Here is a 12,831-nt window from a genome sequence, read left to right as displayed (position 1 = left end):
CTTCCTTTTATCCCTTATGGTAATTATATCTTTAAGTAAATACCACATCAGTACACTGTGATCACTGCCACCTAGTGGTTCCTTTATCTGAAAATCCTTTATACACGATTAATCACTGCTGATAACCAGATCAAGGGTATTATCCTCTCTGGTTGCCTCTCGAACATGCTGCTGCAGAAAATAATCATCCAATAAATCCATAAAGTCTTGCTAGTTTGCGTGTGTTATCACTACTTATATCCCTTGAAAACTGGTTCTCATTAACAGTTTCAGTCATTAATATTTGCCATTGTGAAAGGAATCCCCTCTACATGCAAAAATTTGTTTGATAATATTAATCGCTTATATAGAGTAGAATCCGGATAAGAAGTTTTTCCCTGTACTAGATTTGGTTTCTTAATTTTTCCGCATAATGAAGTTTCCTGGGTAAAAAGCTTCCCCGTATAAAAAGTATGTGATAAAGAATACATGGTGTATTTATTATAATGATGTTTTCCCACTAAAGTTTTTTAAATATAGAGATGCTTTATTTTTATATTAAAATTATATAAAACAATATAAACATTTTGGTAATCAAACAAGTTAGTGCATAGTAACCCACCAAAGTAAGAGAAATGGCATCATTTTTTACATTTCATATTGTGAATGCCTTCACAATGACTTGTCTTGATAGTGCACTACCTCCAATAAGCAATGCTTCGTACTGGAGAAGGCTAATGTTATTTATTCTTGGCAGATACCACCACCCCTGGGTGATGGTATCCGCTGAGAATCCACTGTTGAAGGTAGTTCAATAGCAGGGCAACTCATTGTGAAGTCATTCAAAATATGAGATATAACAAAAACAATGCCATTTCACCTATTTCGGTAATTTACTACGAACTAAAATATTATGCACTAGCTTGTTCCATTAGTGAATTTTCCGTAGTCAGAGGTCTTTCAGTGCTAAAACCTGTTCAGCATAAACATTTTGATATAATGGAAGTGACATATTGCAATTGTTTTCATCGATATCCATAACTGGATGCATCTAGCATGTTAAGCATTAAGTTCTGATGGTGACAGAAGTGATCATCCTCGCAGGGGACTTTAATGCCCACATTGGCGTGGACAGATCTGGTTGGGAAACAACAATGGGCAAGTTTGGCCATGGGAAGATCAATGACAACGGACTACGTTTGTTGTCCTTTGCCGCATCTAACAACCTGATCATTGGAAACAGCCATTTCCAGCACCCTCAAAAACATCAACTTACATGGCGAAATCCATCTGGCAAGGACTCAGCAATCCTGGACTACATTTTGATCAATGCCAAATTTCGCTCATCACTCATATACGTTCGTGCCATGAGGGGACCTGATTGTGGATCTGATCACTACCTCATCCGGGCTAAGGTGCATCTCAAATTACGGCATGCAAAAAGATCATCTCGGTCACCCAAGCTGGACTGGAGGCAGCTAATGAATGCTGCCAATAAACAGGCATATCAGATCGCCCTATCCAACCGCTTCGAGATGCTGGCCGTGCCCGAGGATATAAATGAAGAAGAAAAGCAGATCTCTGATGCCATCCTGGAATGTGCCAAGCCCCTATGTCCACCTGCCCGACGTCGAACGCAACCATGGATATCAGACAAGTGCCTCGACCTCGTGGACAAACGGAAACAGGCAAAGTTGGTCGACTTTGAACGGTACCGGCAGCTAAACCGAGAAGTCCGACAAAGAATGACAGCAGAAAGAGAAGCATACTGGAACCAAGTGGCAGACGATCTTGAAGTGGCGGCATCCAAGAACGAGTACCGCACTCTATACCGCACCCTCAGATGTCTGAGTGGAAAGACCAAATTGACTAGTGACAACATCAAGAATGCTGATGGGACCTTCGTGCGATCACCATCCGAACGCCTGCAACGGTGGAGTGAATTCTTCAAAGCTTTGTATAATCACGACCCACCTCAGGGACCGCCAGCAACAGCACTCTCGATCGACCCCCCTGAGGTCTCCATGGTCGATGTTGAGCCTACAGTAGAAGAAGTGAAAGCAGCCATACAATCCCTGAAGAATGGCAGGGCACCAGGAGTGGACCAAGTCACCACAGAAGCGATCAAAGCCGGGGGAGATGTACTGCTTCGCCGACTACACTCACTCCTCAAAACCATCTGGTGCACTGAACAAATTCCACTAACATGGAGGAAAGCCATTATTGTACCGATCCACAAGAAAGGTGATAACCGGGACTGCAAGAACTACCGTGGCATCAGCCTCCTTTCCATCATCGGAAAGGTCTTTATGAAGATCATCCAGTCAAGACTGCAAAAACATCGCGAGCAAACCTGTCGAGAAGAACAGGCAGGATTTAGACCCGGGCGAGGATGCTGTGATCAAATCTTTGCCATTCGTCAGTTGATGGAGGAGAGGATCCGGTGTGGACAGCGAACCGTCATTGTTTTCATTGACTTTAAGTCTGCTTTCGACTGTGTCCACCGGCCTGCCTTATGGAAACTACTAGAGGTTGAACATGTACCTCGAAAAGTCATCACACTCCTCCAAACTGCATACAACGGTTTAACCAGCCAGGTGCGCATCCAGAACGATTTATCTGAGGAATTTACCATCCAAACTGGAGTCCGCCAAGGGGATGTAGCCTCCCCGTTGCTTTTCAACATCGTGGTCGACGCCATTATGAGGCAAGCATTCAGAAACAGACAGGGCATACAATATGACAAGGATCACTATGTGACTGACCTGATGTTTGCTGATGATAGTGCTATCCTTGCCGGTAACGACGCTGAAGCCACGGACATTGCCCGCATTGCCCGGCCATACGGTTTGAAGATCAATGCTGGTAAGACAAAGGCCCTGACAACAGATGGGTCGCAAGCCACCATCTATCTCGAAGGCGTCCAGATCGAGCAAGTGCAGGACTTTAAATACCTTGGGTCGCTGGTCCAGGAGAAGAAAGTTGCATCCACCATGGAAATCCACAGCAGAATTGGACAGGCGGCCACTGCGTTCGCCTCGCTCAAATGGTGTCTGTGGAAGAGGACCAACATTTCCACAAAGACTAAAATCCGACTCTTCCGGACTTTGATCCTGCCCATTCTCCTTTACGTATCGGAAACATGGATTTGTCTCAAGTTAGATTTGAACAAACTTGAGGTATTCCAAATGCGATGCCTGCGGCAGATCTTGGGCATCTCTCTTCGCGATCGCATCACTAATGATACCATCCGCGCCAGATGCCAACAGCAACCAACCATTGCCGACCAAATCCAGAAGCGAAGGCTTAGATGGTTTGGCCACGTATGTAGAATGGGCACGAACAGAATACCATCCACACTCCTTTGGAGACAACGACCCACCCAATGGAGCATCCAACGGACCGCGCCTAGGAAAACATGGGCCAAGCAAGTGGAAAATGACTTGAAGAGCCGACGTCTCGACCTTAACCAGGCCAGGACTGACGCCATGGATCGTAAGGTATGGAAGAACATCACAGAGCAAGTCCGAAACCCTGCGGCACCTACAGCAGCATACTGGTTGCGTGGCCAACCGCCTCCCCCAGCTGCCAGCTAAGGACCAAAGAAGAAGAAGAAGTTCTGATGGTTGTGAACAATTCTGAATTACTCTGTGGGTTGTTGCTCTGTCCTATTGTAATTGTGACCTTTTAAGGTATATTGAAACTCCAAAGGCACTCATTCTTCCAAATTGGTAATGAGTTTAATGAACAGAATGTCAAGCAATTAGAAATCCTCAGTTTAAAAAATGTTTCTCATAGGCAGAGTAAAATTTTTATAAATTCTGAAATAGTACTTAGAAATGATCTTTAACTTACGTATGTGTATTTTTTTTTTTTTTTTCATTTTTATTTGTGTAGTTATTATTTCATACCCTTTTCTAAGAAGTTTCCCCACCTTTGTTCAAAACCACCATCCCCTTGGGAAACTTATCTGGGTTCTAATGTAATTATTATTATTATAGTTAAGAGACTACAGTTACATGATGTAGATAATTTGAATGAATTATACCTTTAATAAAACCTTATTTGGTCAGAGGTAATGTTTATAATTAAATTGAATGAAAAAGAGAGACAAAGTCGGTGCTAAATTTACAGAGGGTGATAAGTTCGAAATGTACACTAAGGGAACAAAATATACAAGAAACTACATATCACGTACCCCATACTGTTTTACTTCTTTTTTGGGATCTATAAATAAGTAAAACAGCCTGTAGATTTCTTTGAAATAAAAAAAGGACATGTCTGTTTGCTCCCCAGTGGCATGTATTATATGGTACTGTAGCAATGGTTGGATGTAATTATCTGTCTGCAGCATTGTCAAAAGGTTAGAATGACTGTTAGTTGTTTTCTAACCAATCTGGACCTTTTCCTAGAATCCTGGGGAAGTGTATAATTTATGTTTACAGTACCTACAGTGTCCTCGAACAGGAAAAAAAAAAATAACACCTTATGAAATATTGCTTGAATGATAAAATAGTGAGTGAAAATCATGTGTGAATTTTTTTAAAATTTTCTTTTTAAAATACAGAATTGTATTAATTAGTAAAAAGAAAAATCATTTCAAACATTCAAAAATGGCCATGCTAAACAAGCAGGTGGCTGTGGTGGTGGTGGTGGTGATGGCGGGGACTTGACAATCACTAACAAGTTTGATGCAATATGGAAATTGAAAGCTTGCAATTCAGCTTTCTTATGTAGCAGTCATTTTCATATATATAAAGTGAAATGAAACTTGCATGATGCAGTAAACAGAAAATAATTGCATAAATTAGAATAACAAAGCTCAATATATATTTTTTAACATGCAAATCTGGCAAAGTTTTATTTCATATCTGCATTTTCAAAGTTATTCACATTTTTTGTAATGTAATGCCATCTATTTAATTTGCACTTAAATAAGGACAAAATACACTAAATGACCAAAAGTATTTGGATACACACAGGTAATTGCAAAAAAGGGTTTTTAATTCAAAAACACTAATACAGCGGCAGACAAAAAAACTGCATCACCTTAAAAAAAAAGTAACATTTGTAGTGAAACGTATAAGATATTGTTTGATTAGTCATTTTGTTTGTCACAAAGCAAAGCAAAGGTATTGCATCAGACAGTAATTGCAAGGTATTGCATTAATCGTTTCTATAAATACGGCATTGGAAGTGTATACATGCTCATTAGTATCCTGTTTTGCAGAGGTGTAAGCATAGCTCCATATGTTCAGTTGATACCAAGAAAAAAAAAAAGTGTAGCTATTGCTCTGTCCCAGGAAGCGCTTTCTACGCGTACTAATCACTGATAAAATAGGCTGCTACCAGTCAACAGTGTCCCAGGTGCTGAAATTAAAGCGTGAAACCGATGATGTGAAGATAAGACCTGGATCAGGCCATAAGAGAGTGGCTACACCTTCCCAAGATTAGTATTTGAAATGGCTATGCCTTCGTAATCGCCATGCTAGTGCTCCTGATCTAAAACTGGATTTTGAGATGGCCTCTGGTGTTGAAACAAGTTCACAAACTATCCAAAGACGGCTTTTGGAATGTGGTCTGTATACCTATCAGCCCAAGAAGAAGCCTTTGTTGACCCAACAAATGAGGAAGAAGCGACTTGCTTGGGATAAAGCGCATATTTCATGGACAAAAGAGCAATGGGACACAATCATCTTTTCTGACAAATTGAAATTCCATCTGCATGGCTCGGATGGAAAGCGATATGTCAGAAGACGAAAATCGGAGGCACACCATCCTGACTGCATAACACCGACTGTAAAGTTCCCCGCCGGTCAGATGGTCTGGGGATGCATAACAAGTAAAGGGGTGGGGTGAATTTATTAACGGAACGGTGAATGCAGAAACCTACACTGCTATCTTGGAGGAGTGCCTGAAACCCGTTATTAGGGATCAACCACACAGACATCCAAAACTGCATTTTTGAACAGGACTCAGCACCTTGCCACACAGCAAAATTGTTAAGTTTTATGCTATTTAGATTTAATGAGTTTGTTTTCTTGTCTCACAAGGCTTAAAACATACTTAGACCAATGTTTTCCCTTGTTTTTCTCCCTTAAGGTGAGAGTCATACCTCAGAAATTCTGGCATTACAGAGTTGGATTGGTCCAGCAACAGTCCAGATTTTAACTCTATTGAAAATTTCTGGTTCATAATGTCTTCTAAAATTGCTCAGAAGAAGCCAACAAGTAAGATTCAGCTGCAGGAGTAAGGGTGTGGTACCACGAAATTGGGCAACCAACCGTATATCCAGACGTTGATTAACTCTATGCCAGATCGTTGCAAGGCTGTAACTGCAGCTTGAGGAGGAAAACAACAAAACATTGAGGACTTATTTTACTGATTTACAGCACATAATACTATTATGTTGACTTGTCATTTCAGTCTGTACACGTAAATGCAATAAAATGTATGTTTGGTTGTCATGATTGCCATTTGCATGATTTCTCATATTTTCATTAATTATGCATTTTACCCTTTGGGAAGATATTTATTGCAATTAGGTATATTAGGTGGAGTCTTTTTATTGGATTTCATTCACAGAGATATATATCCCATCTAACAAATGCATTTCGAACAATTATGCAACAAACAATGCAGCGGAAAACATTATTTGCAAAATCCACAAGTGATGCAGTTTGTTTTGTCTGCCAGTGTATATCACCTTTCGCTTCTGTAATAGCCTCAACCCTCCTGGTCATATAGTCTACCAACTTCTGATAGGTGTTGGCCATAATTCCCCTCTACTCATGGTGCAAAGCAGATGCCATAGCCAGTTTGGGGGAGAAAAAAAAAAAGCCACCAAAGCCATCATTCTGTATGACCCCTTGTTGCAATGGCTTTTTTTTGATTTGGTAGTTGTTGGTGCATCGGCTTCTGTGGCCATATTGCACCTCCCAAGGTTTTTGCAGTACTTTGATCCAAGCCCGAGGCGGGAATCGAACCCGCGACCTTTGGGTTGCTGGGCAGGTACTTTACCCACTCGGCTAGCCCGGTCAGCTGTTGCAATGGCATGGAGATTTGTCGTGCTGATACTGACAGGACCCATTTCTGTAGTATTGCCACAGTACTACAGAAACTTTCTAATATACTGCTGCTAAATGGACAGCAGTATATTAGAAGATGCACAGATAGACCCATTAGATTTATACTGATGTCTCGGCTGATATGCATGAAGAAGATTTCTCACATAATACACAATATATATTACACAATATTCATGTAATATATTGTATATGTCATGTAATCTGACAAAACTTAAATCTTCACCAACCTGAAGGCACAATTTTGAGTGGTGTATACTGGGGAGGCAAGACATAAACCAAATGCTTTTTCTTGTTTATTTAAATTTTTGTACATTAAACACTTACAAACCTTAAAATTATATAATTCCTTACCTTCTTGCCTATGTAAATTAAGGACCTTAAATCCAGCATCACACATTATCCTTCACCCTTTGCACAATTAAAATGGAAAGCACTTCCATCATTTAACTTTTCAGCAGTGAAAAAGAGTGAACATTTTAAACTGAACTCAGTAAGTACATTACAGAAACTAACTAAAGAATTTCTAAACTTTATGCACAGTAAAATGTGAGATCACTATATAAATAATACATAATCAGTTAAAAAAACAAAAAACCAAAGCTTCATGCAGGAAGTAATACTTCATCCCTTTTCTGTATCTGTTTGTTAAGAGCTGATGCAGTGTCTGATAGCATCGAAGTAGATGGCATATCTGTGAAAATATTGAATCAGTTAGGTTTTTATCATAATGTCAAAAAACATATCAATCAAATACATTATGCAGGATGTTTCATGATGTGCTGTCATACTTCAGAATTGAATCAGAACCTGAAAACCGTGAAAAAAAATTCATATAAGCATGTATCTGAGCAGTTATGGAGCTATGGCTGTTTGAATTTTAAAAAAATGCTATGTTGTTTTCAATAGTAAGGAAATAATAAAAAGTAAATAAGAATATGCAAATACATACTTACTATGAATAAACACTTTGCTAGGTATTGTCAGCTTAATCTTATTTATTATTTTTTCTGTTTAAAACTTTCTATTATTTTTTACCATTTAAAGCTCTCTAACCATTGAGGATCAGGCACACACATTCATACAAACTTTTTTCCCTTGTTTTCAGGTCCTGAATAAATCCTGAAATTAAGCCTCATTTGTTATGAAACACCCTGTGTATTTAACAAAAAAGGAATAAGTAAAAACTACTTCTCTATTTAGTCTGAAATCAACATATTCCTTCTGATAACTCTATCTATCAAGCTGCAATATTTCTTATTCTCGATAGTCAGAATATTCCAATTTGTACTTTACAAATTAATATCTATTCAATTAAATACACTACTGAAACATGAAACTAAAACTACTGAAATAAAGTAGCATATACTGGTAAACACAATTCTCCAGCATATGTTAACATGCCCCTTTACTTAATATATCATTAGAAATCATCATCCATTTTTTATCTACTTTCTTTGGGATTATTGTCTCATATAGCATTATTGTGACTTTATATGTCACAAGCTAAGAAATAATAATATATGAAAAATTTAACTTTATGCTAGAAATTGGTATAGTAACAAATAATTTTTGCAGAGGCACTGAGAGGTTTGGAGCTTCATAATGTATACAGCTAAAATAGTAATTAACGAATATAATATGAATATATGTAAGGGAATCATTGGTGAAAACTGTACAATGTTCTGCTGCCAAATAGATACCTCTCCCGAGTTTCTACCTGTTATAGGCTCAAATTTAAGACTGGAGACTTGACGAAATTTCCTTGTAACATTGATATTGATCTTCATGTCTGTGGTATGTTCTATTCTGAAGACCAGTATATCACCATGTTGGCCCAACTTGTGACTGGTTGTCTGCTATCTACTGCATTATCAATTCAATGCATTACGTGAAAATATTTAAACTCTACTTCATTATGGAGGATTATTATTTATTTTAACCAATAAAAGAGTAAAAGATAGAACAAACACAGGTGCATACACATGTTTATTAGACACCAACTGAACTGCAAGTAGACCTACTTTAGTCCTTAGAACAATGAGTCACTTAGACACACGAGGTGTCAAAAGCATTCTAAATGGATGCTTGCCCATGCAGACTCATTCATGTCTTGCAACTGCCTCAGATTGGGTGCTTGTGGATCCCAGCCACAAACAGTTCATTTCACCTCATCTCATCCTACAGATGCTCAGTCAGGTGGAGATCTGGTGAGTCAGGCCGATGGAAGTATTAAAGTTACCCTCATGCTCCCAGATTCACAAGGAACCTCATGTTCCCAAATGATCCACAAATGGCATGATGAATTAACAGGGTAATGTTAAAATTAACCGGATATTGTTGAATTAACAGGGTAATGTTGGAATTCCACAAATGGAATTTTAACATTACCCTGTTAAAAGTAACCATTACCAGATGTATAAATTGTGAACATGAAGGGATGTATTTGGTCAGCAATAGGTGAGCTTTCAGTGCAAATCCATGTGTTCTGCACGGGTGGAGAATATGTACCAGTCCAGAGAAACTGTTGAAATGGATTCTTTCAAAACTTTAAGTCTCACAACAGGGATTTGTATGGAATGATGGATGAGTGCAATCATTTCCATGTGTTAGATTGAGAAACCCTTTAATGGATAAGATAGAGACACAATATAATCTAAGATAGAGGCACAAAAATCCTCTATGTAATCATTAGAAAATTTTCATTCTTTTCATGGATAATGCTTAAAGATTGCCATCAATAGCAACAAGAACAGCATAACTGTTTTAATGGTGAGAAGTAGAAAGGGAAATATAATTATGAAAAAAAAAAAAAAATAACAATAATAATAATAAAAAAAAAAATATATATATATATATATATATATATATATAATTTTTGCAAAACTTCAGAAAATGTCTTGTGGAACCCAGTTTGAATATCACTGTTATAGACTAATACAATTTATGTCTCTTTCTCTCCTCTCCCTCTCACAAGAACTTTCTGAAGAAAGGGGAGGGAACGAACGAACACAGAGAGAGAGAGAGAGAGAGAGAGAGAGAGAGAGACCTGACTACAAAAAGTAACCCAAGCAACCTTTGTTACCTACTGACTAATAAACTTACTTAGCAGCAAAATGCAGTGATAATGTTGCTGCTAAGTAAACTGAACTGCAAGTAAACCTACTTTAGTCCTTCACTGCACAGCAGCAGTCATGGGTGCCCCCCTTATTTGGGCACATTCACATATATTCTATTATCTTCATTATGTCTGTCCATCCATCTGCCCACCCAATAGTCTGCATGTGGTAACACTGACTTCCACTGGACGGATTTTCATTAATAAGAAAATAAATATTATGTACAAAGCACTAGGTGAATATGTTGAGTAAGGGCAGCGGTGTGAAAATAATTACTTTTATATATACATTAATGTAATTAATTGCTAACAAGATAATTATTTATTTTACTTCTATTAATCACAGAATGAGAAAAAAATGTCAGTTAATTTCAGAAAGAAAATCAAATGTGCCTGAAATATAATGCACAGTATCCTATCTAATTTTTGTTTTTTTTTCCTAGTTTCAGTGGATATACTGAACCTCTACCCCCCCCCCCTCTTTTTTTTTTGATATCAATAAAACAGTATTTCTTGTGAGAATTGCATCCCCCACTTTCATCATCACATCACAACTCTTATTACTGCCATAATTTGACACCATAAAATTTATGGCTTGTACCTTCTTATTGAGATCAACTTATATTTAAGTATGAGCATGCCCCACTTAGTGCTCTTAATTCAATCATTTTCTAGTTGATGTCTTTGTAATTAACCAAAAAAAGTCACTTGTTGTTTTCTTGGTTTACTAGAAATGTATTTACAGCCTAAGCTAACTTGTAAAGTTTTAGAGAGATACAGTTCTATGATATGCATTGTTATTTGTATAAAGTAAAACTAAAGTTATCGCAAAAAGAAAATGCAATTTTCTAGTTAACATTATTTGACACTAAATCCTCGAATTGGAGTCATAAAAATAGAGTGCCAACTAACCTGCGTTAAGTGGGTGAATATAATTTAAATAATTTTAACCTGTTGGCATAACCAGTGTTTCTGGCTAATTTTAAGGGCAACTAATTCTTTACATAACAATATTAAATACAAAAGTAATCCAGTACACAGTAAACATATAAGGTACTATAATTTTAATGCAAGAAAGCTTATCTTAAAATTATGGAACCTTATACCGTATTCATATTATTTACAATAACAGATTTCATACTGTTGATTTTCAAATTGCTCAAAACCACTAAAAATGTAAATCTAATGCTCACCCAAATCCAGTCTCCTTCAAATGTCCAATTTAAGTTTGATCTTGTGTCCATTTTAAAAAAAGAGAAGTTGAAACTATTTATGAGGGGTGATCATTTAATTCGCAGACCAGTGCTAGATCTCATCTTAATTGTCATCATATGAATCTTCTGTGGATTTCTCCTTCTCGAAATACTTTTGCTACCACGCATTACTTTTATATATACATTAATGTAAATAATTAATTGCTAACAAGATAATTATAATAATCACCCATGCATTAAATGCTTCTTGCAAGCCATTTTTTGAATGACTGAGAAGTGCTTCTGTTGTGGCTCTGCAAGCATTGTTGTCAGATGCAAAATGCTTGCCTTTCAGAGCTTTCTTCAGATGTGGAAACAGGAAGTAAACACACAGGACTAAGGGGGATGTGGCAGATCGTCACCTATGGCAGTGATCACTGGCTGCACAATATTAGCTGTATGGGGTGTGGCACTGTCTTGATGGAGAAACCACTCCACGCTGGAAAGTTCTTGATATTTCTCACGGACCACCAAAGTTTGACTCTGAGAACCTCAGAGTATGCTTCCTTATTCATAGTTGTTCCACAAGGCACAAAATGTGTAACAAGAATGCCTTTTATGTCAAAAGGCACAAGAACTATTTGTTTGTCATCCGAACAAGAAGTTCAAATTTTTCTTAGGTCTTGGTGAATCAGAATGCTTCCACTCACTCAACTGTTGTTTTGTCTCTGGATCACAGTGAAAAATCTAAGTTTCATCACAAGTCACTATTTGATTTAAGAAGTTTTGAACCTGTGTTTCAAAACAATCAATCTTTTATTTGCCCAAGTCTACTCTGTTGTTTTTTTTTTTTTTTTTTCTGGAGTCAAATTGTGTGGAATATTGCAAATCTGCAATATTCCACATTATTTGGAATATTGCAAATATTCCAAATAATGTGGAATATTTACAATGGAATATTTGCAATTCCATTATTTGGAATTGCAAATAATGGAATTCCATTATACTGCCACTAATTAGCTGAAGTGCTAATTAGTGGCAGTATAATGGTATATAAACACAACCAGGCAGGATGATGTAAATAGTGTATATTTTTGAAATATGAAAGAGATAATGATTGCTTTGATATATTTTCCATCTATAGCACTAAATAACCATAGTTTTTTACAGCTGTGGACATAGGAAACTAGTGGCAGTACAAACGGCTATAGAAAACTAACACAGAGATTAAGTTACTGATGGACACACCAAAAAGGTCAATTTAAATCAAAGAACACCCCTTTGAAAACAAGTACTGAGAATTGCAGTAGATTGGAAAATTATATTCATCATTAAAAGATTTTTATTGAAGGACCACTCAGGCACCCAAACAACTCCTATGGATAACCCCTCTCCAAGGCGTTTGGAAGTGAATAGAACTATTCTAGGGAAGGGTATCAAAATACAGAGAGCACTA

The 12,831-nt window shown here is 37.4% G+C and overlaps 1 protein-coding gene across 2 annotated transcripts in view; it reads right to left on the bottom strand.

Annotated features, from left to right (window-relative positions):
• Positions 1-7,418: 7,418 nt before the first annotated feature.
• The window catches only part of LOC150083222 (charged multivesicular body protein 7), a 266,289-nt gene continuing 260,876 nt past the window's right edge, over positions 7,419-12,831 (bottom strand). The window contains exon 10 of one of the 2 annotated variants that reach the window (XM_090377112.1): positions 7,419-7,758. In XM_090377112.1, coding sequence (XP_090233238.1) covers positions 7,670-7,758 — 89 coding nt within the window. In that variant the 3' untranslated portion in view covers positions 7,419-7,669. Of the gene's footprint in view, positions 7,759-7,827; positions 7,875-12,831 lie in introns of those variants that run through there. The other variant, XM_090377114.1, reaches the window with a different exon arrangement.

Source organism: Mastigoproctus giganteus, chromosome 7, assembly GCF_048544385.1.
Source record: "Mastigoproctus giganteus isolate SK-2022 chromosome 7, ASM4854438v1, whole genome shotgun sequence".
NCBI lineage: Eukaryota > Metazoa > Arthropoda > Arachnida > Uropygi > Thelyphonidae > Mastigoproctus > Mastigoproctus giganteus.
This window is presented reverse-complemented; position numbering and strand designations above follow the sequence as displayed.